The 15,181-nt window shown below is 36.7% G+C and overlaps 2 protein-coding genes across 4 annotated transcripts in view; both read left to right on the top strand.

Annotated features, from left to right (window-relative positions):
- The first annotated feature begins 60 nt into the window (after positions 1 to 60).
- ndufa12 (NADH:ubiquinone oxidoreductase subunit A12) lies at positions 61 to 3,294 on the top strand. Its single transcript, XM_037760700.1, has 4 exons — positions 61 to 215; positions 1,409 to 1,494; positions 1,695 to 1,782; positions 3,035 to 3,294. Exons 1-4 carry the CDS (start codon positions 127 to 129, stop codon positions 3,213 to 3,215), a joined length of 444 nt encoding a protein of 147 aa, XP_037616628.1. The 5' UTR covers positions 61 to 126; the 3' UTR covers positions 3,216 to 3,294.
- A 1,214-nt stretch (positions 3,295 to 4,508) lies between these two features.
- Positions 4,509 to 15,181, top strand: part of tmcc3 (transmembrane and coiled-coil domain family 3) — a 47,195-nt gene continuing 36,522 nt past the window's right edge. The window contains exons 1-2 of one of the 3 annotated variants that reach the window (XM_037760701.1): positions 4,509 to 4,564; positions 7,436 to 7,542. In XM_037760701.1, coding sequence (XP_037616629.1) covers positions 4,516 to 4,564; positions 7,436 to 7,542 — 156 coding nt within the window. In that variant the 5' untranslated portion in view covers positions 4,509 to 4,515. Of the gene's footprint in view, positions 4,565 to 6,137; positions 6,182 to 7,435; positions 7,543 to 10,099; positions 10,242 to 15,181 lie in introns of those variants that run through there. The other 2 variants (XM_037760702.1, XM_037760703.1) reach the window with 2 other exon arrangements.

The following is a 15,181-nucleotide window of genomic DNA, read 5'->3' on the forward strand; positions in this document are numbered from 1 at the left end:
CTAGTACTTCTGTTACTACACACATTTGTATTTGTATGCGGAACTAAAGTTTCACAGGCTTGTTGGTGTTACTCGGACCTGTTTTTAACGCACAACAGTCCGTCTCGATTATTCTTCCGTCTCAAGATGGCGGAGTATGTTAACGTCGTCCGAAGGGCTTTGGGACAAATAGGAGGTCACGGAGGAATCCGAGGGCTTTTAACTCAGTTCTTCAGGTTAGTTTAATTAAATAGTTTGTATTGTCTATGACGAATCACTGTTGATGACTGTGAGAGCTTCATAAAGATGTGTGACCCGGGTATGATCATTTAGAGCCGAGTTAGCAGGTTGACAGCTAACTTTTAACCATCCTGCTAACGGAGTCTGGTCCTCCAGCAAACGTTAACGTGTAAACGCGTTTGAATGGAACGGTACGCCAAACTCCATTCAAAAATCTCCTAATTTAAGCTAATGTTCGGCAGCAGCCTTTCTCTCGCTTTAAACTTACTGAAGATCATGACTGAGGTAAAGTTAAGGGTCCACTGATGAATTCGGCTCACAAGTTAGTCACTAAGCAGTGTTTATTTGAGCAACATGTCAGCTTATATAATTGGTTCACAGTGCTTGTTTTCGCAAAATAAAATGGTAAAAAGTGGACTAATATACAGTATGTCAGTATATGTATGTTTTTTTCTGTTTTGTTTTTTTAACTCTATTCTTTCTTTTTATCATTATTATTATTATTTATTTTCTTAATTTTATTTCAATTTTGAATGTTGAAGTTGTTTTCTCTAATGTACTTAATGAGTTTGTCTATAAGCTCATCTACTTAAAAATTGGTTTATAAACTATTGTAATTACGAACTGTTAATTGCATATATGAAAACAACCTTGAAAAAATAAAGTATATATAAAAAATAATAATATACAGTATGTCTTGGGGCAATCAACCTGACTATCATCATTTCATTGGCAGGGTGAATGATGTAAAGACAGGAGCCCTGGTTGGTGTGGATAAATATGGAAACAAATACAATCAACCTGACTTACACGTACACACCAAATACTGACAATAACTGCACTATACTGTATAATGACAGGTATAATCTCATACTGTGCAATATATTCAGGTGGAATTTCATTTCATTCTCACTGTGCAATATCATTTTCCACTTGTGCAATTTTGTTAATAGTCTGTTTATTGTCAACACTGTATATACTGCTCCTTTTTTTATACTTCCTTCTATTTAAATGGTTCATATTCTGTTAGACTTTGTTTAGCTCTTTTTTTTTTACTGTGTTAACTGATGCTTCTTGTTTATTGCACTATCCCCTTTGCTGCTGTACACTGCAAATGTCCCCACTGCGGGACTAATAAAGGAATAATTATTATCTAATCTTATCTTGACTATCATCATTTCATTGGCAGGGCGAATGATGTGAAGACAGGAGCCCTGGTTGGTGTGGATAAATATGGAAACAAATACTTTGAGGACAACAAGCACTACTTCTTTGGTGAGTCGAGTTTCCCCAAATGTGAATGTGAAATGATTTAAACTCAATGGCAAGACATTTGCACCAAAAATACTGTTGTTTTCAGGTGGATTTTGCACAGGATGTTCAGATTTGAGTGCTGTTTTTATCACTCTTTTATAACTAATCTGTTGCAGACAAGTGACACATGTAATTTGGTAACTAATGTCAAAACTGTTCAGGACGTCATCGCTGGGTGATCTACACCACAGAGATGAACGGAAAGAACACCATGTGGGAGGTGGACGGCAGCATGGTTCCAGCTGAATGGTACAACCCAAAACTCTTCATGTTTTCTGGACAAAATTTCCACTATTCACCTTAACCATTTATTTTTTTAAATCTTAGTAGTTTTTACACAACAAAAAGAAATCCCCTTTATACAAGTTCTCCTTTAGATATAGCACGTATTCCTGAATAAAACGCATCAACTGAGGTTTAGTTTTTGAAAAGCAGTTTGTGGTAGACTCAAAACTGTTAAACTCTACTGTAATGTCTTGGCAAGTAGATTGAAAATGATTCTGATGTTTTCACTTCCCATAGAAATGTGACTTCAATGGCGACATAGACAAAAATCACCAAAAAATTAATAAAAATAAATAATTTGCTTGTTATTTCAGTCAGCTACCTTCTTCCTGTTCACTTTTTTAAATCATGCTTTTTATTGTTTCCTTAAGAAAAAAGACTACAACAACCTAAACCATAACAAATAAAATAATATGTACATATAATAACAGATAGTAACTGTAAATTGAAAAACAAAGTATTTAAAAACAAATAATAAAATAGTAAATATAATCAAAAAAATAATTATAAAATAAAATAGAAATTATAATATTTTTTTTTTTTACTCTATGAATACAAATAAATAACCATGTGGGAGGTGGACAGGAGCGTGGTTCCCTGCTGAATGGTATGACCTTAAACTCAATTGTATACATATAATAACAGATAGTAACTGTAAATTGAAAAACAAAGTATTTAAAAACAAATAATAAAATAGTAAATATAATCAAAAAAATAATTATAAAATAAAATAGAAATTATAATATTTTTTTTTTTACTCTATGAATACAAATAAATAACCATGTGGGAGGTGGACAGGAGCGTGGTTCCCTGCTGAATGGTATGACCTTAAACTCAATTGTATACATATAATAACAGATAGTAACTGTAAATTGAAAAACAAAGGAGGAGAAAATATTGTGGTAATAATAATAACAATAACAATAATAATAATAGAAAATATAAAGAAATAAAAAAATGTATAAAATAAAAATGAAATAGAAATTATAATACCTTTTTTTTTTATTTATGAATTCAAATAAATAACTATGTGGGAGGTGGCCAGCAGCATGGTACCCTGCTGAATGGTACGACCTTAGGAGAAAAAAATGTGGTAATAATAATAATAAAGAAATAAAATTAAATATAAATTATGATACATTATCTTTTTTAATTTATGAATACAAATAAATAAAGAAATAATAACAAGAAATATTACTTCCTGCTCACTCTTCAGGCATCGCTGGCTGCACTGTATGACAGACAACCCCCCCACCACACATCCACCAGAGCCCAAGAAGTTCCTGGCCGAGGTCCACCAGTTCAACGTTAGCGGCAGCTCACAGCAGTACGTGCCCTTCTCCACCACCACCAAGAAGATCCACGAGTGGGTTCCACCCAAAGCCGGAGCTCCGTGAACTCTGACTGCATTATTTGTAAATTATAATATCCTGCCGCTGTAGCCAACGTGTCCTAAATAAAATCTATATACAGATATTTGTGAATATGGGAGCGGCAGTTCTTACAGTAAACCTTTTTTGGCAATAGTTGTGTTACCTCACAGGTGGAGAAGATTTGATTTGTGCTGATTTAAGCTCTAAATCACCAAAAATCAATTCTCCAAGCTCCATTTTCTGTACAGTTTCATGCTTTGTTTATACTGCATTTTAGTGGAGACCCTAAAGTTTCCAAAAATACCAAAAATATCAGGTTGAATTTTGGGGATATGTGTCCAAAATGATGCACAACACCGCAATAAAAAAACACTTTCACTCATTGTAAACTTCATAAAGCTTCAGTGAAGAGCTGGAGGAAGTTATACAATGAATATGTGATACTGACAGGCAAGATTTCTCTAACCTTAAAGATACTTAAGGGGAAATATAAGGGTTTTCGTTCTCTCTCAGAAACTTTATTTGCATGCATGTTTTTAAAGGGAATACGTCACTGTTAAAATTCAAAGAAATATCTATTGGTGGGTGGACTGCCCAAATAAGTTTATGTGGAAGGCTGCATGGCTTATGGGTATTTATGTTAAATACATTATTATTATTCAGGATTTTTTGCATCCTCAAATTACCCAGAGATATTTCATTTTGGATCATTTATGATAACCAAAAGCATAAAATCCTCAAATTTGTAGCTCTAGTTGGCTAGTAAAGTAACAATAGCACATTGTATTCTTGTCGGTAGAGCTGCAACAATTAGTTGACTAATCGATTAGTCGGTCAACAAAAAGAATCGCCAAATATTTTCGATAGTCGATTAATCGTTTAAGTAAATTTGAATGCAAAAATGCCTCTCAAATATGGAGATAAGCCTACCTGCTTTTCTCTTTTTTATATCATGTTAAAGTGAGTGTCTTTGGGGTTTGAACTGACAAAGCAAAACATTTAAAGACATCGCCTTGGACATTTTTCACTATTTTCTGACATTTTATTGACCAAACAATCTATTAAATGAAAAAATAATCAGCAGATTGATCGATAATGAAAATGCTTGCAGCCCCACTTATCAGTATGTTCAGTATACTGGTCTCACTATGAAGACAGACACAAGCAGCAGAGACTGTAGCAGTGAGCTGACAGCACAGTGTCTCTCCTGTGTGTTAATCAGGATTATGCTGAGCTGAAGGAAAGTTGCAAAGCAGCATTTCACACTGAGGTGTGTAGATATTCTCTGTGTCACACTGTGTGACAGGGACTGGACATACAACACATGGTGACTCAGAGTTCCTGTGAAACTCCAGCTCGGACCAGAAGAAGAGGTTTGTGTTTGCTTATTACTTCCACTTTTTGAACATTATAGGTGGATATTTGAGCATTTTTCACCTGTCAGGCACACTGAGCTAAAACTAATGCCGTCTAATACAACAGTCCTGCAATAAATTCTACTTTTATGAAGGCTATAATATGTAAGTTTTAGTTTGGACATGTCAAGAGAAATGCTGATTCAACTTTTGGTCATGTGCAACGTTTACTATCAAAAGAGCCATTTTAGGTGGAAAAAAAAAATCTGTCTGGAGCCGCAAAACATTTGCAGTGAGGTATGGGGCCACATTGAGGGGGTAAAAAAATGAGATTTCGAGAATAAAGTTACAACTTTACGAGAAAAAGTCAGAATATTTCGAGAATAAAGTCAGAATATTACGAGAATAAAATCATAACTTAAGAGAAAAAAGAAAATAACACAAAAAATGACTACTTTATAATATTATGACTTTATTCTCATAATACCACGACTTTTTTTTCTCGTAAACCTATGACTTTATTCTCATTATATTATGACTTTATTCTCATATTATGACTTTATTCTCGTAATATTATGACTTTATTCTCGTAATATTATGACTTTATTCTCATAATGATACGACTTTTTCTCTTAAACTCATGACTTTATTCTCATAATATTATTACTTTATTCTCATAATATTATGACTTTATTCTTGTAAACCTATGACTTTATTCTCATAATATTATGACTTTATTCTCGTAATCCTATGACTTTATTCTCATAATATTATGACTTTATTCTCGTAAACTCATGACTTTATTCTCGTAATATTATTACTTTATTCTTATAATATTATGACTTTATTCTCGTAATCCTATGACTTTATTCTCATAATATTCTGACTTTATTCTCGTAATATTCTGACTTTATTCTCGTAATATTATTACTTTATTCTCGTAATATTATGACTTTATTCTCGTAATATTATGACTTTATTCTCGTAATATTATGACTTTATTCTCATAATATTATGACTTTATTCTCATAATATTATGACTTTATTCTCATAATATTCTGACTTTATTCTGGTAATATTATGACTTTATTCTCGTAATATTATGACTTTATTCTCGTAATATTATGACTTTATTCTCGTAATATTATGACTTTATTCTCATAATATTCTGACTTTATTCTCGTAATATTATGACTTTATTCTCGTAATATTATGACTTTATTCTCGTAATATTATGACTTTATTCTCGTAATATTATGACTTTATTCTCGTAATATTATGACTTTATTCTCATAATATTATGACTTTATTCTCGTAATATTATGACTTTATTCTCGAAATCTCAGATTAATTTTTTTCCTCAATGTGGCCCTATACTCCGTCGTACCGTCGTACATTAGACCTACAACAATGATAAACAAAAAATGAAAATGTAAACAAAAAGCAGTTATTGAGTTCCATGTTTATGAGTCCACAGGGAGCCACTGCAGAGGAGCTGAAGGGACGTGGCTCCGGAGCCGCAGGTTGCCTAGAGACCCCTGAGATAACTAATTAGCACACTAACTCGCTAAACGGTCGATGAACTGATTAGAGCCGTTAGTGTAGCTGTAGGTTAGTAAACTGGATTAGACTGTGGTAAGTGTTGTTCAAACGTGACAGGCTCTATTTTAAAGTCATTTTTACTTTATTTAAATCTTTTTTTTAATCATATAATATGTGTGAAATATGTGTTTCTGTGCTCAACAGCTAACTAGCTAGCAGTTAGCTAACGTTAGCATTGCTAAGTGTGGTTTAATGCTACATCAATAATTATAATATATGAGTAATATAATATGTGTTATTCTGAAATATTCTGCATAATTAGTACTTTACTTTTGGTATTGTGAGTAGCCTATATTTTGATGCCAATACTTTTCTTTTTAACACTGTGGTATTAAGATAAGATAAGATAAGATAAGATAAGATAAGATAAGATATTCCTTTATTAGTCCCACAGTGGGGACATTATCAGTGTACAGCAGCAAAGGGGATAGTGCAAAAAACAACAAGCATCAGCTAACACTAAAAAAAAAGAGCTAAATAAAGTGTAACAAAATATGAACCATTTAAATAAAAGGAAGTATAAAAATAGGAGCAGTATATACAGTATTGATAATAAACAGACTATTAACAAAATTGCACAAGTGGAAAATGATATTGCACAGTGAGAATGAATAAATGAATGAAATTCCACCTGAAAATATCAATATTTATTATTCTGAAATATTCTGAAATATTCTGCATAATTAGTACTTTACTTTTGGTATTGTGAGTAGCCTACATTTTGATGCCAATACTTTTCTACTTTTTTTTTTACATTTTGAATGACTTTTACTTGTAATAGAGAATTTTTTCACTGTGGTATTGCTACTTTTACTCAAGTACAAGGCAAGGCAGCTTTATTTGTATAGCACATTTCAGCAACGGGGCAATTCAAAGTGCTTTACATAAACATTCAAGGACATTGCGACAAAGTGCAAAAGAACATTAAGACATAATTAAAACAGTTATAAAAACATTAAAGATTAGAAAATAAAAACAAGCTAGGATAGAAGCTGAAATAGAGTATAACACACAAGAGTAAAAGCTCTAGCGGTCCTGCAGGTTTCTGGGAGCTTGTTCCAAATATTTGTTGCATAAAAACTGAACGCTGCTTCTGCATGTTTAGTTTTGACTCTGGGGACACTAAGCAGACCTGATCCAGTTGACCTGAGAGGTCTGGATGGTTCATAACATACCAGAAGATCAGAAATATATTTTGGCCCTAAACCATTTAGTGCTTTGTAAACCAGCAGGAGTATTTTGAAATCAATCAAAGTACAAGATCTGAGACCTTATTTATCTTTCTAGTTTCAGGGATCTGGAGCTGTGAAATGAGGAGATGCACTATTTCATCACTTTATCCTCGAGGGGATGGTTTGGAGGAAAAAGAAAAAGAAGAAGAAAGTCAACTCAATGTAAGCTTGAGCACACACCATGTCTGTAATAGTGTTTAATATCCAAGAGGGGGCATTGTTCCTTTTGATTCTTGTCTTGTGAGTCAGCCCTGTGTCACTACATCACTACTAGACCAGTGAGAGAGAATGAAAAGGGCTTGTGGCATCCTCTGGAGTCAGCATTTCAGTGCACAACTCTTGTCTCTGTTTAGAAAACAGAGGACACTTTGCAGCATCTCATCCATTGAAATTAATTAAGGAAAAATTAGCTGGAAGTGCTTTGACTGATGGCAATAAGTGGCATTTTAAATTTGTGTTCAATGAACAGTTGCTCTTCTGTCTTCTCGCAGCAGCTGATAGCTATTGTCTGATTCATCCTCTGCGAAATGGAGCACATAATCTCTCTCAGCCTTTATAAGTGCTGACGCAGCAGTCTACTGAAGCCGCTAGTGATGCCAGCTGAGCACCAGAAAGATGCTAAAGAGGGTTATCTTGATGTCCAGACACGCTGCATGTCTGACCCTCTTCCCTCCTGCCAACTGTCATAGCTCTCATCTGTATTCGCAGTTCATCACCTCCTCCTCGTCCTCTGCTTCGATCCTCATCTCCTCTCTTTAACATCACTGTCTTCAGCTTTTTTTCCTCTCCCTCCTCCTCTTCTCTTCTTGCATCATTCATGCCCAGCTTCCTCAGAGTATGACATCCTTGATGATCCAGGCTTCCTTTTTTTTTATCTCTAATTCTTCAAATGTTAGCTGTGCTTAATGGGTCAGAGTCGGTGCCTTGGGTCTTGTATTTTTTAGGCCTCCCTCTTAGCAAAAAATACCAATGTCCCAGTTCTGTCCACTTCCCATGTGTGTTTCTATGCACAAGAGGGAGAACGCAAAGCTAGATGGGAGGAAAAGTCAAGCTAAAGTAAGATTTTTTTTAAATTTTGTCTCAAACTTTTGTGCTGTTGTTGTGTGGACTGTAATTCCCAGAGTTCAACCTGTCCATCAGTATGAGGTCTCATTCCTTCTTTTGTCTGTAGGTGGTGCACTATTCTTGCAGAAAAAACAATTTTTATTAGGAAATAATCCTTTTTCATAGCAGACATTTTGACAGCAGGAAAAGCACAGGTGTATCTAGTTATGTTAATTAAGGCCAGATTGCATGTAGGATTTTGCATTCCTGATTAAATAGTGTTATTAGTAGTAACACCTTTGCTTTTTCTGCTAACAAGTCCTGCTGTGAAAAAAGGTCTCCTTAATACCTAAAAGTGTAAAGGGAGCATGTCTTGAATTATTAATTTAAAAGATAAGACTGACAGTATTTTCTTACTTTCTTTGTGTTATTATCAACAAATTACATGAAAAGAAGCAGACAGGAGTACTGGCACAGAAGTTAAGCAATGTACTGCTGTGGACGCCACGCTAGTTCAGATCCGAAAGTCACACAATAACACAAACAATCTAACCAATCGATGCAGCAGTAGACCAGCAACTCCTGTGTTCTGCGAGAGAAATTACTGTTTTTGTGAATGTCTGGTGGCTTTGAAGACAGGGATATAATGGCTTCAGTTTCCCATCTGAAAGAGCTGTCTGATGGCATTCACATTATTCATAACCTTATTGATTAGCCTACTGTGGTATCCTATGTAACTACTTTTTGTCCGTTTCCATTTGAAAAAAATGGAAAAGAACGCAGATGGACCCGCTCTTTAAAATAAGTGTCAAAGCATACTGGAGGTCCTGTAAGATATGTTCCTTGTGTCGGGCTAAACATAACCCCAAATAAGTTAAAATTGCTAATTAAATTAAGACAATGCACTTGATATTTACTTGAATTAAGTCAAATAGCCTCAAACAGCAGTGTATCATAAAACACATGTCAGGCCTACTCAGTGGAATTGATGATAAAGAATTTTAGGCTTTAGGTTAGCTGGATGACAAAAAACAACATTCACCCTGCCGCTCCCACTCCTACATAAAGTATGCCTTTAAGCATGAATGAGTGGGAGTTGGTGCAGAGTCCAGCCTCACACACACACACACACACACACACACACACACACACACTGAGGCTGTTATCTGGCTATGCAGATTACAAATGCTGTCTCCGTCCTGTAGAGTGCGTTCACCCCTCTGGGAGGGAGTCTGGCAGGAGATTCCTGCACTAACTCAACGTTCCCACACACTCATTCATTCCCTTAAATCATTCCTTTTCCTCCCGCCTCTCCCTCCCGTCCTCTCTCTCTCTGTCCCTAGCTCTCCATCCTCTCTCTGCTCCTTCCTGATTGGCAGTCGAGGTTGCTGTTACCGTTGCGAAGTGTGCCCGGGCCAGTGGAGGGTGGCTGATAGGGATCAAAAAAATTTCCGGCTCGGGCTGCTTCATTCCTTTTAAGGTGGTTTTTCCCAAGTGTGTGAGATCAGTACAGAACAGCACAGCTTGGGAACGCACCCCAGGACGAGGCAGCGTAGTGCAGGATTTGAGGTGCACAGGGAGCCGCCGGTTTAATAGCTGCCAACACAGGAAGCAAAATCTTTCACAATAAGAGTGTTGCACATACTCCTCCTCCCTCAGAGGGTAGTCCTAAAACTTCAAAGAGGCAGACAGAGCTCTCTGATGTGCAGCCAGTGGTCTTCTGAAGCTGCTGTGGCATGCACTTTGACCTCAGGCGGTGAGGAAGAGGAGGCATGAGGAAGAACTACAGCGCTATTCCGCTCATCTATGTGACAGAGGTAGCGTTTGCACTTATTACGGCTTTAAATCTTGTGGTTTTTGTGTGTGCGGTGTGATAGATAAGGGAATCACTTCTCTTGCTGTTTATAAAGGTCAAGTTGCAGAGTCACATGTAATCAGCAGTGTGTTATTGCCCTCATGAACTCCACATTTATGTGAGTCACATGAGAAGCTCTATATGTGGATAGAAAAAGTTGCTTACCACTGAATGCTCTTTGTTACATACCAAGATTGTACATTTTGATAGCTTCTCCGGCATTCTCGGTCTAGCTTGCTCTGATTAGATAATAGCTTTTAAAGGCAGGACTATAAAGAAGGATGTTGAATTTATATGGTTTGGTTCATTACAGTCGTGTTGATAAATGACTTAGTTTGTGTTTTGCAACCAGAGATAATTATGGAAGTTGTTTTTAAATGTTAAAGGTTAGGCAAGTTTCACCACGTCTGTGTCTGTGTGTGAAGCATGTGATTGGCCTTAACATCTAAGGAATGTGTATAGCAAGACATAGACCGGAGCTTGTTTTCATTTTCTCTTACTTGTCGCACCCCGTTCTGGCTCTGAGTGCTCGAGGAGGTCATGTTTGTGTTCCTCCTGTCTTTATCCGTCCATCACTATCTCAGCCGCTCTATCGTAAAATGTCTGGTTGTTGCACTCTGTGGCTAAAAAGAGAGGCATCCTCGAGCCAATCCCTAGATGTTCGCTTTTCTTTTGGCTGCCTTTATTGTGCTGACGCTTTGTGTTTTTGTGGGTGCATGCGGTATATGCACCACAAAATGCTATAAAAATAATGTTACGTAACCTTTCCAGTATAATGGGGCTCTTCCTGTCAAGCCAGCAGTCCACAAACAAGGAAATAGTAGAAGGAAGAAACAGCAGGACGTTGCTTTTTTTATCGCTCCCTCCTCAAGGTCTCAGCTCTGCAGAAAAGTCCTGCAACAAGTCGCAGTGTTTTCACAGCTTCTGCATACCCTGATATGTTGTCAAATCCTCTGTGCACAATAGTGTCATACGAAACCTTAGAAATGCCCTCCAACTGTTAGCTGTGGTCACTTCCATCGTTCACCATGGTAACCATCACGGTGTCTCAGACACTCAGCACTCAAAAGACCTAAGTCGAAGCTTTTATTCAACCCCTGTTGTCTCCTGTTAAGCTGTGTGTGTTTATACCAAAACAGAGGTAATATATCTCAGAGGACATCACAGTGTAACGTGTCAACAACACAATTATCTTGCTAATATATCTCATTGAGTAGGTGTCTTGTGCTTTTATCCTTACATGCTCTCGGGGAATGACATGATGCAATGGGATGGGAGGACATTTAGCAGGTTCTCACCACTAGAAGGGGTTCGTTTAGGACAGGATTAAAACAGGGGTCGTGGATATGATGACATAGTTTGAAGTGACATGATGCGAATGCGTCAACCGTCAGTAATTTATGCTGGATTAGCTAAAAATTTAGACTTAGACTCATTAGATTTTTCCAGAAAATGTAGAAAAATAACAATATATATTTGTATTGCAATATGAAATTACATATACTGGGAAAGAGGGTTTCATCCATATCGTTCACCCTGAAACTAACATTTGAAGTAGGAGTTAGTTGTAGGTTACGTTGACGGTTGAAGTGATATTAGTGGTGCAAATTGTACTTCCTCAGTTCTTTCACTAAGCTTGCATTTCTCATGAATCTCCTTCCTCTTTTGCATCTGCAACATGAAGTACTATCTCAAATCAGCACAACTCTGTGGCAAAAACTAAAAAACACTTTATTATTCATGACTAATTACAGCCATAATGTGTAGAATTTGATAATGCATCTCTAAATTGTGCTGTATGCAGCTTTCTCTGCCTACGTAGAATTGTTGTGCTTATTATATATTTTGTTGTATAAAGTCTGCTTGCATATTATGCTGCTGACCCCGTGTACTATGGATTTCACCGCACTGTACTAAAAACACATTCCACCCACTCTGGTTATGTAGCCATTAAAAATGAAGTGAAGCGAAGTGAACATATTAACCGCACCAGCGTTCACCGTAATTGTCTATTAACACAAAACAAAACATATGTCCTCTTGATAATTTGAACGATGGTTTAAGTACATACACCTCTGGACACAGTGGTTTAATGGGAATATTCACATTAATGAAAATGGGGTGCACTAACAATGCGTCACTGCATAACAACATAAACATTATGAGATATTTCATGGTTAGGCCTGATTCATTATTTGCCACCACTGGTTAAGTGCAGTCCCATTATTACTTATATTTTCCTGCCACAGTTATGAACTTCAATTTTTGTTTCCAGACTGTATTCAGGCTATCTGGTCTCATGATCTGATAAGGCTGTCTGCACCAGAAAAAGACTTGCTGTGTTGAATCACCATTGAAAGTAAATTAATTAACAAAATAAATTGCGTAGCCTCGACTTGAAGCAAGTGAGTGTTAAGTGTCAGTGAGGGTTAATGTGAAGATAGTGTGTGTGTTTCCCTCTCGGTTTGTTTTCCCATCACAATAATGATCTGTTAGGAGTAGGGCAGCAAACGATTACTTTCATTACTAATGAATGTTTTGATTATTGCTGGCAGAGTGGCTCCACAGATGGCAACACTTTGGTTCAGACTGAAATAGCTCAACAACTGTTAGATGGATTGCCATGAAATTTTGTAGAGACGTCCATGATTCTTTTGAGCTTTTTCACTGAAAACAGCTGCCTGTGGTCGTAAATTACGCTATGAGAGCGGTGAGATCGAACCAAAACAGTAAATTGTTGATCAGACAGCTAAACAATGAGCTGAAACCCACTATAAAGATGATAATTCTCTGCAGGTTCATTCACACTGTTTCCACATTGTCATTTGATTCATTATTATTATAAAAAATATTGATTATAGCCCCTTTAAGATGACTAAGTTAAATAAAATGATAAAAGTGAGTAAAAAGTATAATATTTCCAAGTAGTACAAGTACAAGTAGAAAGTAGCATAAAATGGAAATACTCAAGTAAAGTACAAGTACCTCAAAATACTTGAGTAAATGTACCACTGAAGCTAGAACCAGAGAAACTTTGCTTTATAAAAGACTTAAACTGTGTAGCAATTGTGATAGATCATTTCCGCAACAACAAGTACTTGTGGTAAACACTGCGTCTCCGTCATGATTGTCCCCAGGAGAGAGACAGCAGACGTACACAACCTGAACACGACCTCATCAACAGCAGCCGTCCCCCCCTGAGCTCCGTCACACTGATTAGACCCGGCTACATGTATATAATTTCCCTGATGATAATGACCTTCACTGGGGACGAGGAAGTGAATTTGTTTTAAGCTACATCGGCAGACCACAGCCTCTAATTCTGCACACACACACATAAACACATCGTAAGCTGTCATCATATAGCCGCCATCCATTACTAATCATGTTTGTTACAGATGCACCCTTCAATTTATCAACATGACAACAACAGATAATGCACGACAATGGCCGCACATACATTATTATATACAGTACATACTGTATACATATTTGTTCCTCTATTGTTGTGAGGACACCTCATAGACATCCCCTCTAACTTGAATCTGAACCCAGCCCACGGTTTGTGCCTCTCATGTAATATCATTACGTTCAAGCATCTGTTTTAAATTCATTTCCAGCGATCTTTAGGTCGTTTAATAACACTTACCGCTGTTTTTGAAGGTTTCTAGAACCCTCAGAGACTCTTCTAACCATCTAAACCCCAAAATATTCAATAGGCTTCACAATAAATTAAATTTGTAACCCCTTTTTCTCAAGTTGTGCCTCTATGTACTTATCTAGACAAATGTTGTAGCGGGAAGTGACATATCACTTTGCTCAATTTTATATAATGCAGAAGCAAAATGAATAAATTTAGTATTCCGACACACTTCTCCTTTAAGTAAAAGTAGCAATACCGCACACGTTAAAAATACTCCATTAAAAGTAGAAGTTCTGCAGTCAAAGTTAAAGCAGTCGTGTTAGCAACATAATGTACTTATCAAAGCTAAAAGTACTTATTTTACAGAATCTCCCCTTTCAGGATGTTATATTTATAACATGCATATATATATATATATATATATGTCAGCACAGTGGGCGGTACAGTGGTGCAGTAGTTAGCACTGTTGCCTCACAGCAAGAGGGTTCTGGGTTCGAACCCACTAGCTGTGAGGACTTTGGATGTTCTCCCCGTGTCAGCGTGGGTTTTCTCCATGCCAAAGTCATGCAGGTTAATTGTTGACTTTAAATTTCCCGTAGGTGTGCCAGCGTGAGTGATTGTCTGTCTCTATGTGTCGACCTGTACAGGGTGTACCCCGCCTTCGCCCAATGTCAGACAAATAGTACTGAAGTACAGGACTTCAGTAAATGTACTTCCACCTCTGTTGTCCTCACAAAGATAGAAGTACAAGACCAGACACACATGCATACACCTGTTGCTGTGAGGGCTGGAGCTTGAATGATGGCAAAACACACGTCAAACAATTATTAATGACATTTATTGCATGTTTTTTTTGTGGTGTGTGTGTGTGTGTGTGTGTGTGTGTGTGTGCATGCGTGCATGTGTGCATTCGTGTGTGTATGTTGTCAGAGTCGGGAATAGAAGTCCAGAAAAACAAAAAAGCGTATTTTCTTTCCACATATATGAATAATTTTACACCAGATATGATGGGATTTATTCATAATTGACTTGTCTGGTTAAATCAAAAGTTAAGCAGAGCAGTGTGTGTGTGTGTGTGTGTGTGTTGTGTGCCTCATTAACATATAACCTTGTAATGTCAGTAGCCTCTAGCTACCTGCTCTAAAGAGGAAAAACAGGCTCTATACTGTACACAGAGGTTTAGTCTTTTCTCTATCGTCACCTGTTTTCTCAGCGAAGTCAGTGGAAAAAAAAGGAAATATCAGATTCTCTCTCTATTC

This window comes from Sebastes umbrosus, chromosome 23, assembly GCF_015220745.1.
Source record: "Sebastes umbrosus isolate fSebUmb1 chromosome 23, fSebUmb1.pri, whole genome shotgun sequence".
NCBI lineage: Eukaryota > Metazoa > Chordata > Actinopteri > Perciformes > Sebastidae > Sebastes > Sebastes umbrosus.